This window comes from Volvox carteri (assembly GCF_000143455.1).
Source record: "Volvox carteri f. nagariensis unplaced genomic scaffold VOLCAscaffold_6, whole genome shotgun sequence".
In the NCBI taxonomy this organism is placed as follows: domain Eukaryota; kingdom Viridiplantae; phylum Chlorophyta; class Chlorophyceae; order Chlamydomonadales; family Volvocaceae; genus Volvox; species Volvox carteri.
Window position 1 is genome coordinate 1,271,095 of NW_003307549.1, and position 23,911 is coordinate 1,295,005.

Consider the following 23,911-nt stretch of genomic DNA (forward strand, 5'->3'; position numbering starts at 1 on the left):
GGAATATACATACATACATACATACATATGTGGGAGGGAATTTCCACTTGTGGCAGGGCTCGTCCTGGGATCAAAGGACGTAATGGGCGGGGACCTTGTTCTGTCGTTTCTCTCTTGGAATGGGAGCGGAGGGGTAAGGAAGGGGCAGCGTAGTCGTGGCACTGGCAGCGGTGATAGTGGCGGCAGCGGCCCGCGGGCGCCCCGTGAGCGCTTATTGAAAAAAATAAATCGACCTCGACTGCGGACATGATGTGTCCGTGCGCCGCGCCTGTGGCCCGTACTACGCCGCCCCTGATAGTAACCGCACCTAGTTGACCCGGATAGTGATCCGCGCGCACGATGCGTAGCCTATGATGATGTGCTAATATATAACTCCATTTTTTATTGGATCAACAAAGGTCTAAGATGGTGTGCACGCATTAGCTCTCTTCGCGCGCGCGCGCGTGTGTGTGTGTATGTGTGTGTGTGTGTGTCGATATGATGCATTTGTGGTTGTCATCACAACTCCGGGAAGTCATACTAGACTTTAGAAGGAAAGCGTTGGCGGGGCCCCTCCCTCCCCTTTCGCTCCCCTCCGCTGTACGCGCATTTCCCCAGTTGACTCGACTGAGAGCGGTCGAACAGCGACTGGAACACCGACGGTGCGGCCGGTAGTAAGACGGCTCTCCCAGAGTGCGGTTGTTGGACATCGGGAGAGGGAGAGGCCTGGAGCTAAAGAGTCTACAGCCCCGCTCCAGCTGTTGATGGGCTGGTCACGGTTCTTAGTTCGCGGCGCGGCGACCGCCAAGGTGTTTCTGGGGGTTCGGGTCAGCTGCTCGGGAGCTGCTTCGTACACACACACACACACAGAGTAATTTGCCACCTTTGCCAACTCTAGTACAAGAATTATCGTTGCACTTGTGGCTTTTTCAAAAGTGCCCATACCTATACTGTTCTGCCTCTTGTGGGCCGAAAGCTGCTCTGCTATTGCTGCCGAACATTGTCACGTCATGGGCTGGACAAGGTGATTTCGACGTTTGGACGCGTGGATTCGGGATTTTGCCATCACTGCAGTCGCGGTGCATGTCGCGGCCGTGTTGTTGTTAGCTTCGCTTGGCGCCGCTCGCTGCCCCTGAGGTCCCCACGCCAGAAAGGCCCCAATGTCTGTTAGGGAGGGGAATGCGACGTCAAAAAGAGAACCTGTTCCTCCTCCTTGGTTTTGAGGTATTTAGAGAGGTTCGGGTCGCCCCGCGCATACCGGGGAATGAGGAAAGATGGCCGGCGGCTGGGTAGATCGACCGATAGACGCGATGCGACGGGCCGATTGAATATGATAATGGGTGGTTTCAATGAAAAGATACGAAAGGATGGATGGAGGGCCGGATAGGCGGGCGGGCGGATGAGAAGGTCCGATAAAATTTGAATATTAAACAAACCGCTGTTTAATTATCACGGCAAAGTCCACGCACTCCCTCGTCGACTGAGTGCGTTTCTCTTGACTTTTGCTTGTCATAATTGGTAGAAACGCGACCATATAATCGTTGTACGATTTAATTGTACGTTTGATAGTGCGACATTGCCGTAAGCAAAGCCTCTGACTTTTTCACACCAATAGACTCGTATACCGGGATTGCGCTGCTTTTGGTTTTGAATTGTCAACCTGGCATTTACAGGTCCATGAGCGCTTAGGACCTAAGCTGGCTAGGCGCTGGGCACTGCATTGCGTTGGTTTGTGTCAAGTGAAGCGTAGTTCGACTTCACGACTGCGGTTGCAGCTGCCATGTCGCTGCGGTAACGCACACCCGTCTCCCAATCGCCGCATGTACGTGTGTGTGTATGTTGCTGGAGTTGTGTCCCCCTCCCAAGGTGTAATTAGCCCATACGGGCCCGCACGTTCACACACATGCATACATACACACGGTTCCAAATCATGCCCCGTTATATCTTATATGCATATGAGCCCCATGAAAGCCTTTCAAACAGCAAACTTAAGCACGGCGAATTAAGGCAAGCCAACTAACAACTGATAACCGACAATGGGTAACGGTCCAAAGATCACTCGTGACCAGGGGTCGGCAAATTGATTTCTACGGCTGCGGGAGGGGAGGGCATAATTCCGGTCAGTAAACCTTCAAAACTTCAAAGTCAGACACGGAGTTCAAGTCCAGCGCCCGGCCGCCAAAGAGGCTCCAAGTCACGTCTGTTGTCCAAATTAGATCATTAGGGACCCGCAGCCTTACGGGGCCTGAAGCCGAATTCCAGCTGCGGGTACTGTGGTACTGCGGACCCGCGGTACCCGCCTTCTTTGCCGACTGACTTGCTTTGCTCCTGACCGCGTAGTAAACCGCGCGGGAAGGGCTGCCGCCGGATGCGAAGGGAAAAGGGGTTACTTGCCGTCCGCAAGCTCTCCCTCCCACGCCCTCCCACACTTGCGGTCCTGTAGCCCTACGCAGCCTAACGTAGCCATTAATACATTTCGGCGACTGCGGCCCCCCCCACCTGTTCCTCCTACACACCTTCACAGAATACCCCGAAGCAAGTGAACTGGCGGCAACTGCCTGCAAGGCTTTGTCCGCGCTTCCACCGGCAAGAGAAAACCACAGCTATCCTACCACCACCGTGACCGCCAGGCCGCGTGCCCTTCCGCCCTTTCCTTTCCCTTCCTTTCCCTTCCTGTCCGGCACGACACAGCACAATCAGTCTGCCAGTCAGTCAGTCAGTCTGTCCGTCCGTTCAGTCCCCGATGGGATTCAGCAGGGGATTGCTTTCCGTGAGCCGATGGCTCCGACTTAGGGGGTTGCTGTTGTCCGAATGCAGCTGGTCAAAGGGGTCGTTGAAGGCGGAGCGAAGGTAGCGCTCGATGGCGCGACCGCGCTCTTGCTCTCGCTCCACTCTGCATTGAAATTTGTAGCGATGAAGATGATGATGATGATGATGATGGTGGTGGGGATTTCAACGGTGGTTATGGCCCGGTGTGGAGTGGGCAGGTGGAGGGGCGAGAAGGGCAAAAACCCCCGTCGCAAACAACACAAAGACAACTAAAGGACGAGGAGAGCATTTCGAAGGGCCTTCGCGGTTCTCTCGCGAGTAGGTTCGAGCACAACCACCACCACCACCACCACCACCGGTATTTCGTGTCATAATGCGAATGGCTGTATTGGCGGAGGTATGCCACAGTGGCCGGTGGGCAGAGCTGCGTGATGCGTGGCAATGCAGCGCAGTGCCATCGAACGCCACTCCCTAACTGCGCACATCTCTATAGCCCACCCCTACATCCGTCCCTCCTCTCCTCTCCTCTCCTCTCGAAAGCCTGATCCCCTCTCGGCAGCCAGCCCACACCATGAAAGCATGCTGCCCCTCTTCCCGCTGCCAACAAGGCGCCAAGTTATAGCTCATAGTACCTCATATGCGCGCCATGGCCATATCACCTTGGCCATCATCTCCGTAACCCCACCCATACTCTATCCAGCAACTCGGGTGCAATGGCTTTTGAACCTATGCTCCCAACACCCACCTCATAACGTGCTTGTGCCTCGCGACCTTGTCGCCAAGGCTCTCCGTGGCCAATTCCTCCCGCACAAGTGCCGCAATCTTATCGTTGGTTCTAGCGCGGAATCCTACCGCCTGCTGGGCTCCGTTGCCCGCTGCGTTGATCTCCGAATCCCCGTCAGCTTGCCGTTTTCGGTTGTGCTGGGATTGGTTCTGAGATGCGATGGCGCGAGGGTTAAAGCCGAGGCCGCGGGTGCCCTTCGGCAGCACGGGCTCAATGGGATCCCGTCGACCCTGTTCGCCTGCGCCCAGCCCAGTCCCTACGCTCCAGCCTGATTTCTTCAGTAACTGGAACCCCACGTTGTCAGCGGGGATATGGCCTTGCCATACTGTGCTCTGGGGAGTTGCCAGGGCCGGGGGAGGGCCGGCATCGGGCACTCCGGGACTAGCCCTTGAGCGGGACCCCCTTGTGCTCAGGACCTCCGCTGGAGTGCTCCGATCTGACGGTGATATGTAGGGTTCTAGAACGTGAACACCACTAGACTTGAAACCCGCGAGGCCGGCCCTGCCAAAGCCATTGAGCAAGTTCATCTACTGTCAATCCGAAAGAATAACTTCGTGTCCTACATTTTCGCGTATTGGTCATCTCACCTCGCTTTGGCTTCGACCGCATCTCTAGATGCAGGATTAGACAGTGCCATCGACCGGACGCCGATTCAGTACTATGTTGTAGCTCGCATGCAAAGCATCTCGAATCACATCTTGAATCACATCCCTAATACAAGTTATACCAAGCTTGACCAAACTTCTGTTTTTTTTAGGATGTAAGCCCTCCACCGTTTATCTGGTGTTTAATGATGCATGATACCAAATATACATGTAATGTTTTGAAGTTAGTTCAATACACGAAGTTGGAGTGCAAATTCTTTGGTGAAAAGGAAGTATTGAACGCACGATGGTTACATCTTGTTGTAACGGAGGGACGAGCAACTGCAGAGCCCGAATCGTGAAGTGGCCACGTCACTATAGACTTGCTTGAATCAGTGACTCCCTCCTACCTGTTTGACAGTTAGGTCTAACTTGAAGTGCCTTCGGAGGCTTCCCTAAGACCACGCCAGCTACTTCGAGGTTTCCGGAGGCGGCAGCTGCTCTCCACCCGACCCGCCCGCAGCACCGTCGTCTGCCTCCACAGTTGCAGCCCTCCGACATTGGTTGCAGACCGCATCACCGCAGCACGAGCATCCGTTTAAAGCTCCCGACGGCCCGCCAGGTAGAGACTTAGGGAAGTCGTCGACAAGACCCTGGAGGTAGTGATACGCTACCAGGGCCTGCCGAAAGCGCTTCCGAAGCGAAGATAGGAACACGCTATCGGGTTTACAGCAACCGTTCTGCTCCCAGTTAGCCACCAGCCTGGCACAGAACTGCTCGGCACTCATGTGCCGCGTCGCAAAGGCCAGGATGTCGAAGAGCTGCAGCAACTTCTGATGCCACCACAACACGTGCGTCCCATCTTTCCGCAGGTGGATATTCATTGAAAACCGTGTGTCCGGGATACAGTCCACCACTGTAGGCCTGATGCCGTATAATGCCTTACATGTTGGGCACCACCCGATTGGCACATTCAGACGAACGGCTTGGTCCCAGAGAAGGATGGTCACAGGGCAGGGCTGTCCTGTTGCTCTGCCGAGATTGCCGCAGGTAGGGCATTGACGTGATGCACATTGGACAGCATCCACCAGTTGCCTGCTCTGGGACGACAGCATAGACTGTCTGAAGTCGGCTGCCGCTCCGAAGTCCTGCAGATATGCCGACGACAGGGCCTCGCTGTAGGGAAGAGAAGACGGTAATGATGGCGCCTGCTCCTCCTCATCGCTGTCCGAAGATGATTTTCTTACGAATGTCGGGCCGTCAACTGCGGGCTGTGGATCAGGCCATTCATTTACGCCTACGTTTGGAACAGAGTGACCAGTCTGTCCGCGTACAGGCATTGTTGTGGTGGCTGGAGTTGCCGCCTGTTGTCCGGCAGGCCGTCCGTCCACTTTTTCTCCAGGCTCCACAGCACGGCGTTTGCGATCCTTTGCATTACGTTCCCACTTGCGTGTAAAGAAAGGAACTTTTCCCATTTCAATGGGCTACGTACGCGACGTAAGTGTACCTTGTTGTATCACACCGACGTGTTTATACTGCTCCCTAGGTATACCCTTATATATTAATATTTTATTTATTCCAATAATGTTTGTTATTATTATGCATTATGTTAATGCATAATAACGTGTTATGCATTAACAGCTCGGTTTGGACGAAGGACGTCAACCTGTTAACCAGGATTCAAACGGCAGTTGGGTGGGGTCGGATAGTATTATGCTACGTGCGCGCGCACTTGCACAGATTTCTTAATGGATCAGGGCATACTATTTTCATATATCAGGGAGGACTCTGCTGCACATTTTCGAAGTGCTCTGCCTATGATTGTATCGGAGAGCCTGCGGACCTTCTCCCGAGAAGGCGTAGAATCCGCGGGACACATCTCCCCAAACGCCCGTCTCCTTAGGGTTTGGGGAGGGCTTCATAACTCTCCACATGTATGCCTCGTGACAAGTAAGAAAGCCCCGCATTCTTACCATACAAATTCCCTGCTTCAATTGGCGATGTGAGGGGCCTTACGATGTGCCTGTTGCAGGCATTCCACGCCATAGATGAGGTGAGTCGGCCACCATGAGTGCCTTGAGCCAAGTGGCCCAGGATCTGAAGAGGGGAGTTTGCAACACCACACAAGCTGTCGACCATATTGGAGATTTCCTGTACAAAGTCATGGTGAGAGCCTTCGGTGCGCACTGCCCTGCTGGCATGAGGTGAGGATACCGTTTGGTGGAACCGGGAATGCCGGCCAACACGGCAGGACGTGGTGGAGTGTAGGGCCCTGATGGGTTTAGGCTGGGTGAGTATTTAGTCGGGTGCCGAATGGGAGGCTTTCTGCCGCGTGCGGACGGAACAACAACCAGGGGAAAGGCATGTGAAGGCAGGCAGCATATGAGGAGGGCAGGATGAGAGCTTTTGTGGCCAAGTGTCATGTCGGCATGATCAACGAGTTTGTGACGGGCTTTGGCAGGGAAGTTGAGAAATGATATTGCGATTTAGGAAATGGATGCCACAACTCCCTTTCTGCTGATCGTTGGCGAGCTCCAGAGCTTGTGGAGCTTGATGGCGTCACCTAGGGCTCCTAAGCATCTGTCTAGCTCGTTCGGGGATGTGTGGCAGAGTGTTGTATGCAACCTTCACATGGCCAACTGTGCGCCATGGCTGCATAGTGATGGAACTTTTAAGAAGTAACCAGTGCCATTGTTTGTTAGGGTTTACACCTAGCTACGAAGTCACGCGTGGTACTGCGGGGACCGTGCTTCAAACAAATCATCGCGGTCAACAATTCAGCCAGAAAGCTTTCCTTAAGAAGCATTGTTACGCGCAGCCTGGAGTAAAAAAGTCGCCCTTTGTAATAGATGGCGTTTATTCGGTGAAGTGCATTAAAACAATACGCTACGCGTAATGTCGGCTTGCCCCAAAGAGGAATTGTCTTAGCCTGTAGTGGTTGCGTTTGAGGGTGCCGCAGCCTATGTTGTGATGAGATTTTGATAATCTGTATGAGCACTGTGAGTCGATGGTGCTGAATCGATTGAAAGCTTACAAGGAGCAAAGGTAATGGATAAGTTGTATTCGTGCACTTAACCTCACTTTACCACGACATGTCGAAAGGCCGTCATTTCACACCCACACCCCCTCTCCCTCCTCTCCCTCCTCTCCCTCCTCTCCCTCCTCTCCCTCCTCTCCCTCCTCTCCCTCCTCTCCCTCCTCTCCCACCTCTCCCTCCTCTCCCTCCTGTCCCACCTCTAGACGCTTCACTTTATATACAACGTTCATATAATACAACGTTCATTATTACTAGTTCTTCTTAGGAATTTCTTCTTTTTACTTGACGCTTCACTTTGCCATTTTTCCGGGTATCACATCCCAGCTGGGATTTGCAGATGTCTGGTCGATTTGACATCTGCAGATGTCTGGTCGATTTGCGTCATGCGAACTTTTGTAACACCCTTATGCTCGGCCACTTCTTCACACTGCACATCTTCCGGACTTCCGCGCTTTGCATTTTACCATATTTTCTCTGTTATTCAATAACACCGCGCCAAGGCACCGAACGCAGCGCCTCGTTTTACGACGTTCGTTCTGGATTGCGCAAAGAGTAACTGTGTCTCAGTCCGAGCATGCTCGTCCATTTCATCCAACATCTAGCCCTATAGGTTCTAGAAGGTGGGCAAGCCAACGTGCATACACGTTAGCTCGGGAAGGGTCATCATGTCGAGGATTAAATTGCAGAAGGTTCTACAACATGAGGCTGCCATGCAATATAGCCTCGTTTTTTGGCCTGCTGGGTATGATTGGCGCGAATCGGATCTTTGCCGATTTTGGCCGAGCGCTATCCAAGATCATCGGAAGCGAAGGGCTCCTCTCCAACCGACGCTTTCCCTCAGCACCAATACAACAAATGGAGGCAACTTCAGCTTTATCTCGTAATAATGATGTCATGACTGGTGTCATGCCACGGAGCATTTGTGGAAGCTGCTCGCAACTCTTTGGCTTCCGTAAAATGTATTGGATGCCACGTGAAGCGGTGCAGCCTCGAGGCTTGTGACCAACAGCCGCAACCCGCCGCGATGACGCCCCGGGCTAAGGGAATTGGACCGACACAGCACCATCCATCCAAACCGACGCATCACCTTGTAGCTTCCCAGGCAGCGGATCGTCGAGCCAGCCGTTAGCTACCATCCTAACAGACGTGCGGTGCTAGATAGGTCGGAGTAGGAAGAGCGCATCGCGTGCGGATGGCGTTAGGATAGCTGACAGAGCAACGGTAAATGAGCAGCACGGACGTCCGTTGGCTGGAACGACTTTTGCACCCCTCGGCACTTTCCTAGCGGACCGCGCCGTTCGAGTGCCAAGATAAAGGCGCGGCTTTCTCATTAGCATGTGCACAGGTTTGGCCGGCACCAAACCTTCAAATGTACATGACGATGATGCACGGCTCTAGTCCACGGCAAGATGCCTCAGCGAAAAGGCGTGGCTGTAATGTTCGCTGCCCACGTTGGGCCTTGGTGGGCCTGGCTTATGGCCATCTGAGGAACGGAGCAAGCGCGCGCTGATATTGCAATATTCAAATGTTGATTGCAATGGTCTTGCTTGTCGTCCAACTGTCATCACCCAGCTGCGTAACCAGCCCCGCAGAGCCCAGAAAGCCCATCGACGGGTTCGGCAGCTGCCAGCTGGGTTTCACCTAGGTTTCTTATGCATTACTTTAAAAAAAAGAGTAAGCATATCAATACTTTAATCCAAAGGAGTGTTTAAAGCATGGGAATCGGCCTCATTGGGGTAACAGCAGCTCCACTTCGAACATGCGCGTAAGGTCTCGTCATTCACAACATAAGCACCGATTTCATCGATCGCTCCATTTTACCAGAGAATATGTCCTTTCAACTCGGTTTGCTCCACCAACGGTTTCGTACGGAAATGCGACATTAGTTTTTACCCAAAACTGCATGGGAAGCGCGTGCGGTCGTTGATTAGGCTTCAAAACAGAGCCGTTAATGCTTGCCTGTAGCTTCCTACTTGGAGGACAGAGAAGCGTTTGCCCAACAAGCGCATGAGGGAGTTACAACAATCAGCTTTATACGAAGGTTAAAAATCCTAATTTTGGACTGTTTTCTGACTTTGGCTGTCTCGAGACTTTAGAAAAACGCTTTAAGCAAGAAGAAAACGGTTCACCAGCACAAGAATGGACCACCCAGTTGCGCGGTCCCTCATCGGCTCAAGTTATACTAACCTCAATAATGGCTCCATTGTGATTCCATCTGACGCGTGCTTCTGCATGGTGGGATTGACGTTTATGTGCTGGGATTTCTCTGGAGAAAACGTAACTGTTATGGCTCTTTCGCTGCTTTGCAGAAATGGCTTAAGTCCAAGGGTTCACCTGTAGCGCTGAAGGTACGCTTCAGCACTAGCAAACGGTATTCGACCCCTTGCGACTTACCAAGTTGATGCCGCTTGCTACGCAGATGGCCAACGCGCTACAGTGGTGAGCTTTGAGATCAAGCGCTATAGCGTTATAAACAAAAGCAAGCATTTATTTCGCGTTCCCGTGTCTCCTTATGGCGGGCCGAAGGGCTGCGGACGTGGGACCTGGCTTAGACTGCATGCCGCCGCAAAAGAAGGGTTAAAGAGGAAATATGAAAGGATTAATAGAATACAACCACAGGCTATAATTAGCGCAAGTGCAAGTCTTCGGTTTCGCAAGCAGGCGCGCTTGGCTTGTCTTGACTTGCGCGGTTACGCTGCCTGATGTAGCTTTCCACTTCACCTGGTAACTCGTATACAGTCCTTAAGTTGTTAATTTTCGTATCTACTTACAGCGTCCCTAGAAACTCTTCAGCTGCCTGCTTGACTTCCGACAGGGCGGCCTTCGCTTTGTCGGTCATAATCCTCATCTACTATGCATACGCGACCTGGAGAACCACCTGCGGCTGGGAGGAGGTATATGTGTGCTGCGTCGAGGTACGTTTTGTGCGCGCGCACTCCATGATCCGGGTTGCCCCGTCGTCTCGAGTTACCGATATACCTGCCTTTCCATGCGCCTGCCTTTCGGGCGTGTAACACACACGAACAGCGAACACCTATTAACGGGTGGTGTCACCCACCCTCATCTCATAGCGCCTGATCGGGCCCCCTACCTGCCGCCCTCCAACCTCTCCTCTCCTCTCCTCTCCCCTCCTCCTCTGTTCTGTAGTTGACCAAGGTCGTGATCGAGTTCTTCCACGTAAGTTCCCGTTTCGGTTACTGTTCCGGTTGCGGTTTCTGTTGTCGTTGCGATGGTTATGGTTGTGGGCAGTTGTCGTTCTGGCTCTAGTCGTTATGGGTCCGGTGGTAACTTCAACGTGCCCGTGCGGTGGCGATGCTGGCGGTGGTGGGGACGGCGGCGGCAGCGGCGGTGAGCAAGGGGAAGCGTGAGCTGGCGTGTTCCCTTTCCTGCAACCTCTTTTGCCGTCTTGCATGTGCCTATGCCTGTGCCTGTGCCCGTGCTGCGTGTCCGGCGGGTTTGGACTCCTTTCCTGAAAAATAACTCCTTTTCTGATAACTTGGTGGGAGATGACGAGGGCATAACTTGGTGGGAGATGCCGAGGGCTCCGGGCGCCATCCACCTGTGTTCGGCGCACACTCACTGTCCGGGTCCCTCACCCTGCAGGAGTTTGACGAGCCCGGCATGCTGTACCTTGCGAACGGCAACCGAGTGCTGTGGCTGCGGTACGGCGAGTGGTTGCTGACCTGCCCCGTAAGTGACGTGATGAAATGGACCTGGGTCTGGCGAAGAGGTGAACGTTTGTTGAATGTACGGAAATCCCCCTTCGTACACCTCCTCCATCTGACATTAAACGCATGCATGTAATGCGTACATGTGCCGTGTGCGTCTACCCCCCCCCCCCCGCGCTGTGTTTCGGCCCTGGGTCCCCGACTTCTCAACCTACAGCGTAACCAACGATATACATACATACACATACATACATACACACCGACGGCAATCCCAATACATTTAGTGCTTTACTGAACCTGCATTTTGATGTGGGGACGTGCTTCCTTTTATACTTCTAAGTAGCACACAGACATACACAGACATACACACACATACACACACTCGCACAGGGTTTCCCGGGGGTTGCCTGTTATATCACGACTTCAGAAAAGTACCGATCGGCAGATGCAGATCCCGTGATTTGCCCTCCGGGATACTACATCCTCCCTGGATTATGGGTCACGGCGGTGAAGTCCGCTGTGCATGTGTAACGCCAGCCTGTGATACGGAACGTACATACATACATACGTACATATACGCATACACGCGTGCGCGCAGGTCATTCTCATCCACTTGTCCAATTTGACTGGCCTCAAGGACGACTACAACAAGCGGACCATGCGGTTGCTTGTCTCCGATGTCGGCACCATCGTGTGGGGTGCTACTGCGGCCATGTCCACTGGCTACATAAAAGTGCGCATTGGGTTGGTTGGCGGTTGGTTGGTTGGTTGGTTGGTTGGTTGGCGGTTGGCGGTTGAAGTGATGCATAAGAGTGGACACTGGGTTGCTTGGGCGGATCGATGTGTCGCTCTGTCGGAGGTACTCCATTGCGTTGATAAGGTGGGGGGGGTAGGGGGTTAGGGGGCCGGAAGGAAAGGGTTGTGTGACCCACCTGGCGCAGAGAGTGCTACTCACGCGCTGCAATGTCCTCCCACGCGCAGTAACACAGGGAGGGAACACAACGGGCAAAAATCTCCTTTCCTTAGAATCGCTTCACCGCCATCCCCCACTGCATTACCCCACTCGGCTGCCTGCCCAGCCTCTCCCGTCTTCTCCGAAACCAAACCCATGCGTACATTATCAAGTCACGGTGTCCTCCGTGTGCTGGCTCGCATATACGCACTCCACTAATCCCTCGGGCCCCGAATTCCCCCGACTTCACCATCACCATCACCATCACCATCACCATCACCACCATCCTTACCACACAACCTGTCCCGCGTGGGGCCTCTCTTTCAGGTGATTTTCTTCCTCCTCGGTTGCATGTACGGCGCAAACACATTCTTCCACGCCGCCAAGGTGGGGCTGGGGGGGGGGCCCGGGGGCCGCGGGGACCGCCCTCCACCTCTCGCAGTCGCTCCTGCGTGTGCCAGTGCCAGTTTGTGTCCGCGTGCAGTCGCGTCGGCGGGAGGTAACGCCCTGGTTGGATTGCGCGAAACCGCGAAAACCCAAAGCCCCAAACCGCAATCCCGTCTGATTGAGAATCCCCCGGTCGGGGGTCGGGACGTCGTTCCTCCCAACAAGTCGATACCGGCGGGTTCATAGCAACTCAAATACCTCCTACTACAACTAAAAGTGGCAAGTCGATGGGTGCCACTACCATCGGCAACGCCACTAACGCCAATCATGTGCATATTCGGTATGAAAGCATGCCCCATGATTATCCCCCTGCTCACCAACGCATGGCGATTATACGGCATGTACGAAAGCAGACAGCCTCTAAGTCCCCGTGTTTTGTTTGCACACATATCTCTCTTTAAACCTTTGTGGCGCTGACGTGCTCACAGTACGGCATGTGTATCTGCCCCTGCATAACCCCTGCAGGTGTATATTGAGTCGTACCACACCGTCCCCAAGGGTCTGTGTCGTCAGCTGGTCCGCGCCATGGCCTGGCTGTTCTTCGTGTCATGGGGGATGTTTCCCGTACTGTTCCTGTTGGGGCCCGAGGGCTTCGGACATCTGAGCGTCTACGGCGAGTCGGGGGAGGTGGCCTGGGGGGGAGAGGGGTTAAGGAGGGGGGGGAGAGGGGGGAAGGAGGAGAGGAGGAGGAGGGAGAGGAGGAGGGGGAGGGGAGGAGGGGGAGGGGAGATACATGCATGATTCCCGTCTTATGGACACTGGCAGCCAGACAGATTGACGGACTGACGGAACTGAGTGCTCCCTTGATGCCGCTACAGGGTCAACAATCGGTCACACCATTATCGACCTTCTCTCCAAGAACTGCTGGGGTCTGCTGGGCCACTTCCTCCGCCTGAAGGTACGACGCAAGAGTACGGCATTGTGGGCTCATGGTCCCATGGGTCGGTCGCTCAGCCGCAGTTTGTCACTCGCAGTCCACATCTTCACGTCGCATCCACACCAGTTCTCCGTAGCCAAATTGTTGTCAACACACTGACCCACTGACCCACGGGTCGGTCCCCTCTTCCCGGTCCTTCTCCCCACGGCTCCCCGCCGCCCGCCGCCATCTTCGTATCGCTGCTGTCCTCCTCGGATCTCCGCTACTCGCAGATTCACGAGCACATTCTGCTGTATGGTAAGCGACTTACGGGACGGCGCTTGGGGAGTTGGTCGGGTGGCCGCCTGCTGCGATAGGCCATCACACACACCACTATAGCATAGCAGAGAGTGTGCGATCGCCTAGCGCATGTCCTGAATTGTCTCTATATTGTTTTTTTGGACTATAATATAGTCCACGTAAACAATATTGGACAATCTCAGTCTCAGTGGCGCCATTGTGGCCTCTGTTGGCAGGGTGGCCGCCAGCCACTGCGAGCGTGAGAGCGTGAGGGGGTCCAGGTCCAGGGCCAGGGCGGTCTTTGTTCATCGGGGGGTTTCTCCCCCTCGTCATGGGTACACCGTGTGTGTGTATTTCCCAACCCCGTTGTGGGCGCTGATCGCGTCACGCGTGTCATTGCACATTTCTCCCTGCAGTGTTTTGTCTTGCCTGCTTGCACCTGTTCCCTCTCGATCTCGTTCATCATTGTCGCTGTCGGTCACCGGCGGTCACCACTGCGAAGGGATCCGTGGATTCGTGTGCCCGCCCGCCCGCCTGCCCGCCCGCGTCGGGTTTTGCTTCCAGTGCATCACCCGCTAGCTGACATGTTCGCATTCGAGAGGTGCTGCATTCGGACTTCTCTTGCTTCTACCAGGGCTACCACTGTCGTTGCCAACACGTTGTCGCCATCACGTTACCCACCCATTTCTTCACATACGTGTAACTGCATGCCCCACCTATCCATCCACACGCCACCCTTTTCCTCTCCTTCGCCCCTACCTCTCCCGATCCTTTTCCCGCACCTTTCATCCCCCACCTCGCACCCCTCCCGCTCTCCCTCCCCCTGGCCCTCCCAAGGCGATATCCGCAAGGTTCAGAAGATCAGGGTGGCCGGTGAGGAGCTGGAGGTGGAGACCCTCATGACGGAGGAGGCCCCCGACACCGTCAAGAAGTCCACTGCGCAGTACGCCAACAGGGAGTCCTTCTTGACCATGCGTGATAAGTGAGTGTACGGCAGCGCTGGATGCTCCGGGCCCTGTTGTGTGCTGCTGCTGCTGCTGGGGCTGCTGGAGATGAAACCAGTGCGCTGTTTGTTTGGCGACCTAGTGCTCTTTGCTTTGCTATGCTTTGCTATGCTGTGGGCGTGTGGCCATAGAGGGCGCCCTACCCAACACCCCCCTAACATCACATCCTACCCTCTTGGCCCCCCCATCAATGTTCCCATGCTCTCCCCGGCCCCACTGTTAACTTACAGGCTCAAGGAGAAGGGTTTCGAAGTGCGTGCTTCGCTGGATAACAGCGGCATAGACGCCGTTATCAACCACAACAACAACTACAATAACGCCCTAGCAAACGCCGCAGCAGCAGTCGGCAAGCCGGGCATGGAGCTCTCTAAGCTCGACCACGTCGCCGCCAACGCCGCCGGCATGGGCGGCATCGCGGACCATGTTGCCACCACCTCGGGCGCCATCTCCCCCGGCCGCGTCATCCTAGCCGTACCTGATATTTCCATGGTGGACTATTTCAGGGAGCAGTTTGCGCAGCTGCCGGTGCAGTACGAAGTCGTACCCGCGCTCGGCGCCGACAATGCCGTACAGCTTGTTGTACAGGCTGCTGGGCTGGGCGGCTGCGACTTTGTACTCCTACATCCGGAGTTTCTCCGTGACAAGTCTTCCACCAGCTTGCCTGCTCGGCTGCGGTCCATAGGGCAGCGTGTGGCAGCATTCGGCTGGTCCCCCGTTGGCCCTGTGCGTGATCTCATTGAATCCGCTGGCCTGGATGGCTGGCTGGAGGGGCCCAGTTTTGGATTGGGCATTAGCCTGCCCAACCTTGCAAGCCTGGTCCTGCGGATGCAGCATGCGCGCAAGATGGCGGCGATGTTGGGCGGCATGGGTGGCATGCTCGGCAGCAACTTGATGTCTGGCAGTGGTGGCGTTGGGCTGATGGGCGCGGGCTCCCCGGGAGGCGGCGGCGGCGCGATGGGCGTGGGGATGACGGGCATGGGCATGGTGGGCACTAATGCCATGGGGCGCGGCGCTGTCGGCAACAGTGTGGCGAATGCCTCGATGGGAGGTGGTTCGGCCGGCATGGGCATGGGGATGATGGGCATGGTGGGCGCTGGCGTTGGAGGACAGCAGCAAATGGGCGCGAACGGTGGGTGTGGGGACTGTGTCCGCGTGTGTGGGGGGGCCGGGGGGGGGATGAGGGGCTTGGGAGGGTTTGGGTGCTGGGTCACCTCGGGGAGTTCTCGGGTAACGGAAAAGGAAAAAGCGTTCCTTTGATTGTGGGACGTTGAAAGGTCAAAAAGGGGAAACCCGCAACCTGGCCTCACGCGCCCGGGCTGGCCGTTGCGTGCTTGTACGGTCAAAAGTTGAGTCTGTGTGTACGATATACCTGTGTACGAGTATATCCACTTGGGGAAGAAGGAGAATAAGGAGGAGAAGAAGAAGAAGAAGGAGAGGAAGAAGAAGACAAATAGGAGAAGCAAGGGAGGGCGAACCAAATCCGCAACCTTTAAATTTACCGAAGGAATGGACCCAGGCGGGCGGGCGGGCTGGTTGGGCGGGGTGTGTTGGGAATGCTGTTGATGTGCGCGCAGCACCACCACGTTTTGGGCCCCCCCCTCGTTCGTGGTTCGTCCTCCCCCCTTTCGTCCGTGCGTCAAACACATACACCGGCGTCCCCTTAGGGATTTCTAAGTCCCTGGCCCACCTCGCTCTTCCCTACCTTTGAAGTTGTTCCCCTCCAAACCGCATCTCCCGTCGCATCTATCTGTCTGTCTGTCTGTCCGTTCGTCTGTCCGTCTGCCTGTACGTCTCCAACGCCCTAGGTTCTGTACCCATCTCGTCATGGAGACTCTTCCCCTCTTTTCATCATACGTACTGTTTGCATGTCTTGCATATCATTCCCTTCCTCACGCATGCATATCCACATCTACATACAAATTCCTTCCCCCCCACCCCACCCCCCGTCCTCCGTACTGCTGGATGTGCAGGCATGGGCCCTACGTCTTTCCAGTTGGGCAGCAACCCGCTGTACAACACCGCGCCATCGCCGCTGAGCTCCCAGCCCGGAGGCGACGCTTCCGCCGCCGCCGCCGCTGCCGCCGCCGCGGCGGCTACCGGAGCAGCCAGCAACAGCATGAACGCCATGCAGGCCGGCGGCTCCGTGCGCAACTCTGGCATCCTGGCGGGCGGTTTGGGAAGCATGATGGGGCCCCCGGGGGCGCCTGCTGCGCCGACAGCGGCAGCGACGGCGGCGCCCGCCGTGACCATGGGGGCACCTGGCGGCGGCGGCGCCGCCGCTTCTGAGGCTGAGATGCTTCAGCAACTGATGGCGGAGATTAACCGCTTGAAGAGCGAGTTGGGCGAGTGAGCTCGCGGCCGGGTGAGAGTGGAGTGGAATGGAGTGGAATGGAGTGGAATGGAGTGGAATGGAGTGGAATGGAGTGGAATGGAGTGGAATGGAGTGGTACACGCTTGGTGGGACATCCGGTCCTCTGCGTAGAGGGCACGGGTGTTTTGAGGAACTTGCACATGGTTTGGGCGTCTTGCTGGAATCTGGGCGCAACGCGGCATTGGATGCACCTCAGCTAGGTGCTCGGTCGGTGGTACGACATACGGCATTTATTATGGAACGGTCCGGTCGGCAGTCCGTCGGGGGTTTCATTGGTTTCGGAGGTGGGGCCCGCCATTGCGTCTAATCCCACATATATACATATGCATTTTGTACCTTTCTGAGTTGCATCACGCTACATAAATATATAATGGCAGCTTGGAGGAGGAGGAGGAGGAGGAGGAGGAGGAAGAGGAGGAGGAGGAGGAGGAGGACTCCCAAACGTGCGCCGCTTCCCTCTCCATGTCGCCAATCATGATTAGAGCCTTTTGTTTGGGCCCGAGTGGGTTCTGTCCGATTAGGATCTCGCCCAGTGTGCCGGGGGTTCGGTGTGTCGGGGGGAGGGGGGGGGGGAAAATCCGAAGAGGTCTGAGACTGCTGTATATGTGTAAGGGGCTTGCGAAGGGACACCCCAAGGAAGTGGCGACGAGGTATGAAGCTCCGTCGCGGATGTAGAGGTTGGGCGGTACTGTATGAATTACAGTTGTCCGCAGTTGGGCCAGGGGGCGGCATTCGCGTGTGCTCGGGTCGCGTGTCGCGTGTCCCCCCCGGGCATTGATTACTTCAAATCGCATCATGTGTTCATACCTCCCACACAAACCACCGGCTCCCACATCATGGCATCGCAGGGGATCGTTAGCTAGTAGTAGGGTGAGAAGGGGCCCCGCACGGCCATCTGCTGTTTGGCGGGGAGGCGATTCGAGAGCTTCAGCAGCGTCCTTTGTGTATGAGAGATGTGTCCTGCAGAGTGTCTAGATGCGTTTCCATACAACTTACAAATAAGTCGATCGCGTCTCGACACGAAAAAAAGCTGCCTTTGCAGCATGACCTCTTTTTGCTGCTGCTGCGGATGGTGGTGTGTGGTCCTGGTGGTGAAGAAGGGAGGAGGAGGTGTAGTAGGAGGATAGCACCAAGAAGAGGGGACGAAGAGAGTCAGGGCCATGATGCAGCGGCGGGAGAGTGCAGAGGGCGCAATAAATGGCCCACATGGTCCCACGGCGCAACCGCCAATGGGACCCTTGGTCCAGGGAGGGCAGGGAGCGGTCCTGTCAGAGCGACCGGAGGAACGGATGGCGGTGGCTGCCCGATGGACCTCCACCACTTTGATCAGTCTACCTATCTACCTATTTGGCGGAGGGCTCCAGGGCGGGCCGTTGCTGCGGGTCAGTATACTAAACGCCGCCGCCGTGGTCACCGCCGTGGTCACCGCCGTGGCCGCCGCGGCCGCCGCTGCTGCTGCTTCTATCTGCGGGACAAGTACTCGTGGTAGCTGAGATCCCGAGGGGCGGCCATCGTTTCAGCGCCGCCGTACACCGCTCCTGCACTTGACGGACAGGGTAGCCTCCTGCATAAGTATGTGTGCGCATGTATGTATGTTTGTATCAGAAGGAAGCATCATCCCCCCGGTCTTTGCGTGTATGCGTGTCTGGATGTTTTCTAGTCCTGTTAGGTAGGTTCCCGCGTGTGGGTGTGTACGGGTGTGTACGGTCGGAGGCAGGGCCGAAGATGTGGGACTTGCGGCCGAGGCCGCGAGCACACACGAGCACACGTGACTCGCTGCTGCTGCTAACGACCGCTCACGGCACGTGCGCGACTGCGACTGCTGACGAGGAAAGAGTGCGTTCGTTGTTCATGCGTTGTTCATGCGTTCGTTGTGCAGTGCCTGGCCGGCTTGGCATTTCGGCGTCCTTGCTGGCCTATGGAATGGTCGGGGAGACGGGTGTGGGGTATTCACCCCGTCGTACGTCGCGTCAGTGGGGGGGATGTTTTAAGGTTGTGTGTGAGTGGCGAGGGGCCAATGGTGAGAGTATGGGCGGTGGACTTGGCCCCAGTTGATCGCTCCAGCGCGGTTGCGGATTCCGGAGATCTTCATGGACAGGGGAGAGCCACATTTTGGTGGTGATCTGAAGTCAGCTGTTGGGCATTTTTTACCGCTGCAGGACTTGCAGAACGGACGTGCATGGCCCCAGGTGTATCGCAAGCGCCGTGTACAAGGTGCACTTGCGCCTTGTGTATACTTGATTGAATCAATCCAGGAAACGTGTCTTTGGGAGCGCGCAAGTGCGGGGCGTGTGGAAATTCGAGCTGGCGTGGGTGGGTCTCGTGGATCCCCTGGATGGCCGGGATGCCGTTGTTAGGGTGCGCTGTTCTGTGGATGCCAGCAGTAAGGGTGCGCCCGCGGATTGCGGTTGTTGTTTGCGGTTGTTGAATCGTGCGTGGAAGAGAGCGCAAGAATGCCTAAGAAGGCAGATTGTGGTGCATCGTGGCGAGTGAACTTTTCCTCATTGTAGGTTTTGGAGGGTATTGGCAACCTGGGCTGATTAGGGTTTCGCGGTGGGCTATGAAATGGTTGAGAGGAGGGAAACGTCGCGAAAACAGAAGCGAACATTTGAAGAGGCTTTTGAAGGGCGAAGATCTCCGAATTCTGCAAATGCAAAAAATGCAAGGCGAGTGTGCAACCCTCTGGGTTTCTGGAGACGTGAACGAAATCATTGTGAAGCCCGGTTTTTGAAGACCGGTTTGAAGCCCGGTTTTTGACAGACAGGTTCTGAATCATCATAATCCCTTACCAGGGGCTTGCAGCTACTGATGTCTATTGGTCTCCTGGGTGCTCTTGGAGTGAGTTGAAGCTTCGTTTGACGTGCGGACACTTTCCTTTTGCTACTGCTACATCAGCTAATGCCGCTTCTCCTGCCGCTTCTCCTGCTACTGCTGCTGCTGCTGCTGCTACAGCTGCGGCAGCGGCGGCTGTCGAGAAGTATCTGGCTGAGCATCCGGGGTTGGATGATCGATGATAGGCAGTAGCGCTTCCATTACGTATGAGCTGGTGAATGCACAGAACGGAGGATGGGGGGAGGGCAATGGCTTACAGAAGGTAACTTGACAAGGAGAGAAAAGTGGCAGCTAGTATGAGGGGCATGTATTTCATCCGCAGCGACTTTTGTTACCTCCATTTCTGTCTATTACACAAGCGTACGACATGTCTGTGATGTCCCCCCGGGCTATCAGTGGCGTGCGAGCGGTGCCGTACGGACGTTCTATGGCTTACTTTGGCATTGTACGACTCCGTGTTGCCGATGCTGTTGGCAGTTTACGCTACGGCATTTTCCAGGCTCACAGCAAAAGTCGGTGTAAAATATTAAAAAAGTTCGCGGTTTACAGACCTAATGGAGCTGGCTTGGTTGCGGCCCATGCTCATGGTAACGTTAGGTGGTCCTACGAGCGCCCTGCAAGGTGGACTTATGGCATTGGGGGTATTTATGTTGGCAGGAAACATAGCGTTGTGTCGAATTCTGGCGGCGAGATAAGCATTATGAGATAAGCATAATGCAAAAGGGGTATCGGCTGAATGGAAATGGCAATCATTTGCCATTCATCGCAAATCGCACTGCGGAGTGTGGGGGTTGTGCCACTTGTTGTGATTTTCCAGAGCTGGGTGGTGGACGTAGATATGGATTGTGCTTCTTCAACTTGATTGTATTGTGCCATCCCTCCCTCGATCATTCGCCATTCCTCCTCTCGCCACAAAGAGTCCGCAGAGGGAGGGGAGGGAACATCGAAGCGGGATGTCGGATACTTTTCGTCTGTTTCTTTATTTACACACTGCCACATGCTTTGGTTGGTGCTTTCAGCCTAATCGACGGCCTAGGAGCGTGCATGTGCTTGCGGGTGCGTACACATGCGCCCCACAACGCTCCCCGTGGCATCGACCCCCTGGCCCTAGGATGGTGAAGTCCGGTATAATGGCTTTTTCGGCGGATTGATTTGCACCTAAATAGTGACTATCCCATTTGTGTGCATATATGTATGTATGTGCGCGTGCGTGCGTGCGTGCGTATGTACGTATGTATGTGTATTATTATATGGATGGGGGGTAGAGATGCGTAGCGATGCGTCTTTCTTCCCCATGTCACTGTCTTACACACTCCAGCGATACGAGCGGAGGCGGCTCTTTTGGCAGGCGTATCCGATAGTTCTTATTGTAACCGGCGGCTTTGCAGCTCCGAAACCTCCTGGCTGACATTTTATACCATCAGATGTGAGGTGCGGTGCTGAGGTGAGTTGTCGACGTAAGGGTATGCGTGAGCGGCTCTATGAGTACTTCCCAGGCTGCTAGGCTGCAGCCTAGTTGTGTGGGTTGGCCACCGAGATGGTGGGACGCGTCTGCGGCAGGAAATGGCCATTTTGATTCTCAAGCAGGTTGGAGGTTGGTGGGCTCACGGTGGAGGGAGCGAGCGAGGGTTCATCACACGTACACCCGCGCTTTGGTGGTATTTTGCTTTTGGTGGTATTGCGCGCGGTAGGGCAAAACATATACTGCGACCCCATGCATCCCCCGGGTTTTTGCGCCTGGCTGGATGGGGCCCCCAATACTCCCGCGCCGTACTCGCGTGCCTGCTGCCCGGAAGAAAAAATTCTCCGCTCGACATCTGCCTGGCTGGTTGCCGGCTAGCTGGCTGTTGGATGGCCGGCTAGCATCTTTGGCACATGCGGCGGCAAGGGGGCCACCTGATGCAACAGAATGCCCGTGTCCGCGTCGTGTTTTGAGCAGCAGCTGCTGCTACTGCTACCGCCACTGTCAGTGCTACTGCTACTGCTACTGCTACCGCCATTGTTGTTGCTGCTGCTACCGCCATTGCCACTGCTACTGCATGGGCTATGGGAAAGCGATTTACCTGCCGAGTGTTACGTTTGTGTGCGATTTGTGGTGGCGGGGGCACCCCGCCCCACGGGTGCCGTACGCAAGCGTGTGTCCCTGCTGGCTTTCCTAATAGGACCTACCGCCTGACGGTGAGCGCATGTACTTGCGTGTGTGTACGGCATTGCGTTGACAGTTTACATTGGGACCTTACCACCATATCATATCAATGTTGAAGGCCCTTTCCCGTGTTGTGGAGCGAGCGGGGGCCCCGGGGCCTCTTGTGGTGTTGTTCGCGCCCCAGTCCTTAGGTGTGTGTGTATATATAGCCTAATCAGGAGTTGCCGGCCTTACGGCGACCGCGACTGAGGTTTGCTAATGGCGTGCATGGGTGCGCCTCCATATGTTTGTCTGTCAGCCTGCTTATTAGCACGCCTATCCACCTATGCAGCATGTATCCGTAAAGCTGCCTATCTGTGTGTGGTTGTTACAGTATCTGGGTATATATAATGTGTGTGATATATATTACACCATCAATTCGTCTGTCTGTCTGTCTGTATTTATGTATGTCTATCTGTATGTGTATATGTATGCGCCCCGCAATTGAGAGTGGTGTGTTTTGGTCGTCGGTACTGATTCTGACCTTTGACAGGTCCGGTGCATGTGGGAGATCCGTGCAAAACACTCCGTGCATTCCCATTCCATTCCCGGTTTGTTGAGGACGGATGCGGCAGCAGGTGGTAAGGAAGTGCAAGATGTGCTGATGGCTAATCGTATCCTAGCATCTGGTTTCGGATATCCCTGCGCTAGCTGCTGTGATGGGGGAGAGCATCATGAGCATGCAACCACTTTGGCGCGGCAGGTCTTGACCGTATATATGTACGTTGTGCCTGCCTGCAATGCACAGCTTAGCTTCCCGAAATTACGGAGTTGGTTTACCGCCGCTGGCTGAGGTAGGAAGGAATATGGTTTTGTGGAGGCGTGCGTGCGGAGGAGGAAGCTCTGCGCTGTCCGGCGTGCTTTTGCTTTTTGCTTTCTTACAGTATGCGCAGACTACAGCTATAGGTGTGTGCTTCTAGCAGATGCACTATCCTGCCGTGGGCTTTACTGATCCTCATTGCTGACCTCAGGGTATTCGTATGATGGATGAAGCGCGTGTCAGCCGTTATTGCGTTTATAAGTGTTGTAAAGTTAGGGTTTTTTTATTGCTAGTTGCCGTACTCGTCATAATGCTAATGCCTCAGTCCTGTGCGAGGTTCATCCTACCGAGTCCATGCGGACTGAGACCTGGTGGGGCAGTTTGTGAACAATCGTTCACAGCGGATCTACAACAACAACGGGTCGCGTGCCGCGGTCCTAGTAACACCTCCCCCGTGCAACAACACAGCTGAGGCCGACCCGCCTGTGCTACCGGCGTAATATACCTGCACCGCGTAGTATACCTGATTTGGAATGCTTTGTGGCGCGGTCTGTTTCGCTTCTTCAGTGGACGAGGGTAACCGTCGGAGGAGGTGTTTTCCGTTGATGTGTTTGGCGGGGAAGGGGTGTGACGGCAGGATCTCCGCCCCCGCCTTACCTAACTGCCCTTCCCTTTCGTAGCAAACCGTGCACCTTTGTAAGATAAGACACAGAATACTCCGTGGCCAGCTAGCAAGCAGCATTATTTCTACCGTGAATCTCTGACCGGTATGAACCTTACACATACATGAAACTTGGTGCGTTTTGGATATGTATATAGATACGTGTCTGATCCCCCCAGATGCCGTACACATGCTATTTTTACATCGGCGCCGGAATGCCCAAATAAAACGGGGATTCCGTTCACTCCGTACGTGGCTGCGCAAATGAAAACAGGTTCATGGTTTTCTAGAGCGCAGTTGCCAATAATAGCACGGACTTTTTGGCGAGTGCGCGCCCTTACTTGGAGACGCACAAGATGCCGCCTTAATGCTAGCTGGAACCTGTTGGAGATAAATTCCGATAAAGATTTTGTCGCCGATTTCCGCCGGCAGAAAGGGCGGCCGGCGCGGCCCGCCGGCAAGTGTCGCGATCGCAATGTTCCTGTTAAGGCAATGACACGGACAACTTCTTCAGCGCTGAGTATAAAACAGAAACCGCTCCGGTACTTCCCGCCCGACAGCAGAGGTCGCCGCAAGTACGTCGCCTCGTCGCAGCGTCGGACTGACGCCCGGCCGGGCGTCCCAGTTGAAACCAACCAAATAAAGCAGGGCCGCTAAAAACAGCAATAGCCGCAACAGCCACGCCGCCTTCTGTCGATCGAGGGTCGTATCAATTCTTTCTA

At 55.1% G+C, this 23,911-nt stretch overlaps 3 protein-coding genes across 3 annotated transcripts; 1 reads left to right on the plus strand and 2 right to left on the minus strand.

The window, feature by feature from the left end:
* Positions 1–2,712: 2,712 nt before the first annotated feature.
* On the minus strand, positions 2,713–4,307 carry VOLCADRAFT_103457 (uncharacterized protein; the record flags this gene model as incomplete). Its single annotated transcript, XM_002947464.1, has 3 exons — positions 4,120–4,307; positions 3,494–4,033; positions 2,713–2,872 (listed from the first exon to the last, which is right to left on the minus strand). Exons 1-3 carry the CDS (start codon positions 4,167–4,169, stop codon positions 2,713–2,715), a joined length of 750 nt encoding a protein of 249 aa, XP_002947510.1. The 5' UTR covers positions 4,170–4,307.
* Positions 4,308–4,586: 279 nt separating this feature from the next.
* On the minus strand, positions 4,587–5,000 carry VOLCADRAFT_87703 (uncharacterized protein; the record flags this gene model as incomplete). Its single annotated transcript, XM_002947465.1, has 1 exon — positions 4,587–5,000. The coding sequence occupies one exon, from the start codon at positions 4,998–5,000 to the stop codon at positions 4,587–4,589; it is 414 nt and encodes a 137-aa protein (XP_002947511.1).
* A 4,292-nt stretch (positions 5,001–9,292) lies between these two features.
* Positions 9,293–16,730, plus strand: VOLCADRAFT_79664 (uncharacterized protein; the record flags this gene model as incomplete). The annotated part of the gene is made up of 13 exons (XM_002947333.1): positions 9,293–9,388; positions 9,463–9,524; positions 9,969–10,068; positions 10,301–10,330; positions 10,757–10,843; positions 11,420–11,554; positions 12,101–12,160; positions 12,686–12,833; positions 13,039–13,118; positions 13,370–13,394; positions 14,214–14,358; positions 14,611–15,364; positions 16,374–16,730. 13 exons carry the CDS (start codon positions 9,293–9,295, stop codon positions 16,728–16,730), a joined length of 2,079 nt encoding a protein of 692 aa, XP_002947379.1.
* Positions 16,731–23,911: the final 7,181 nt, after the last annotated feature.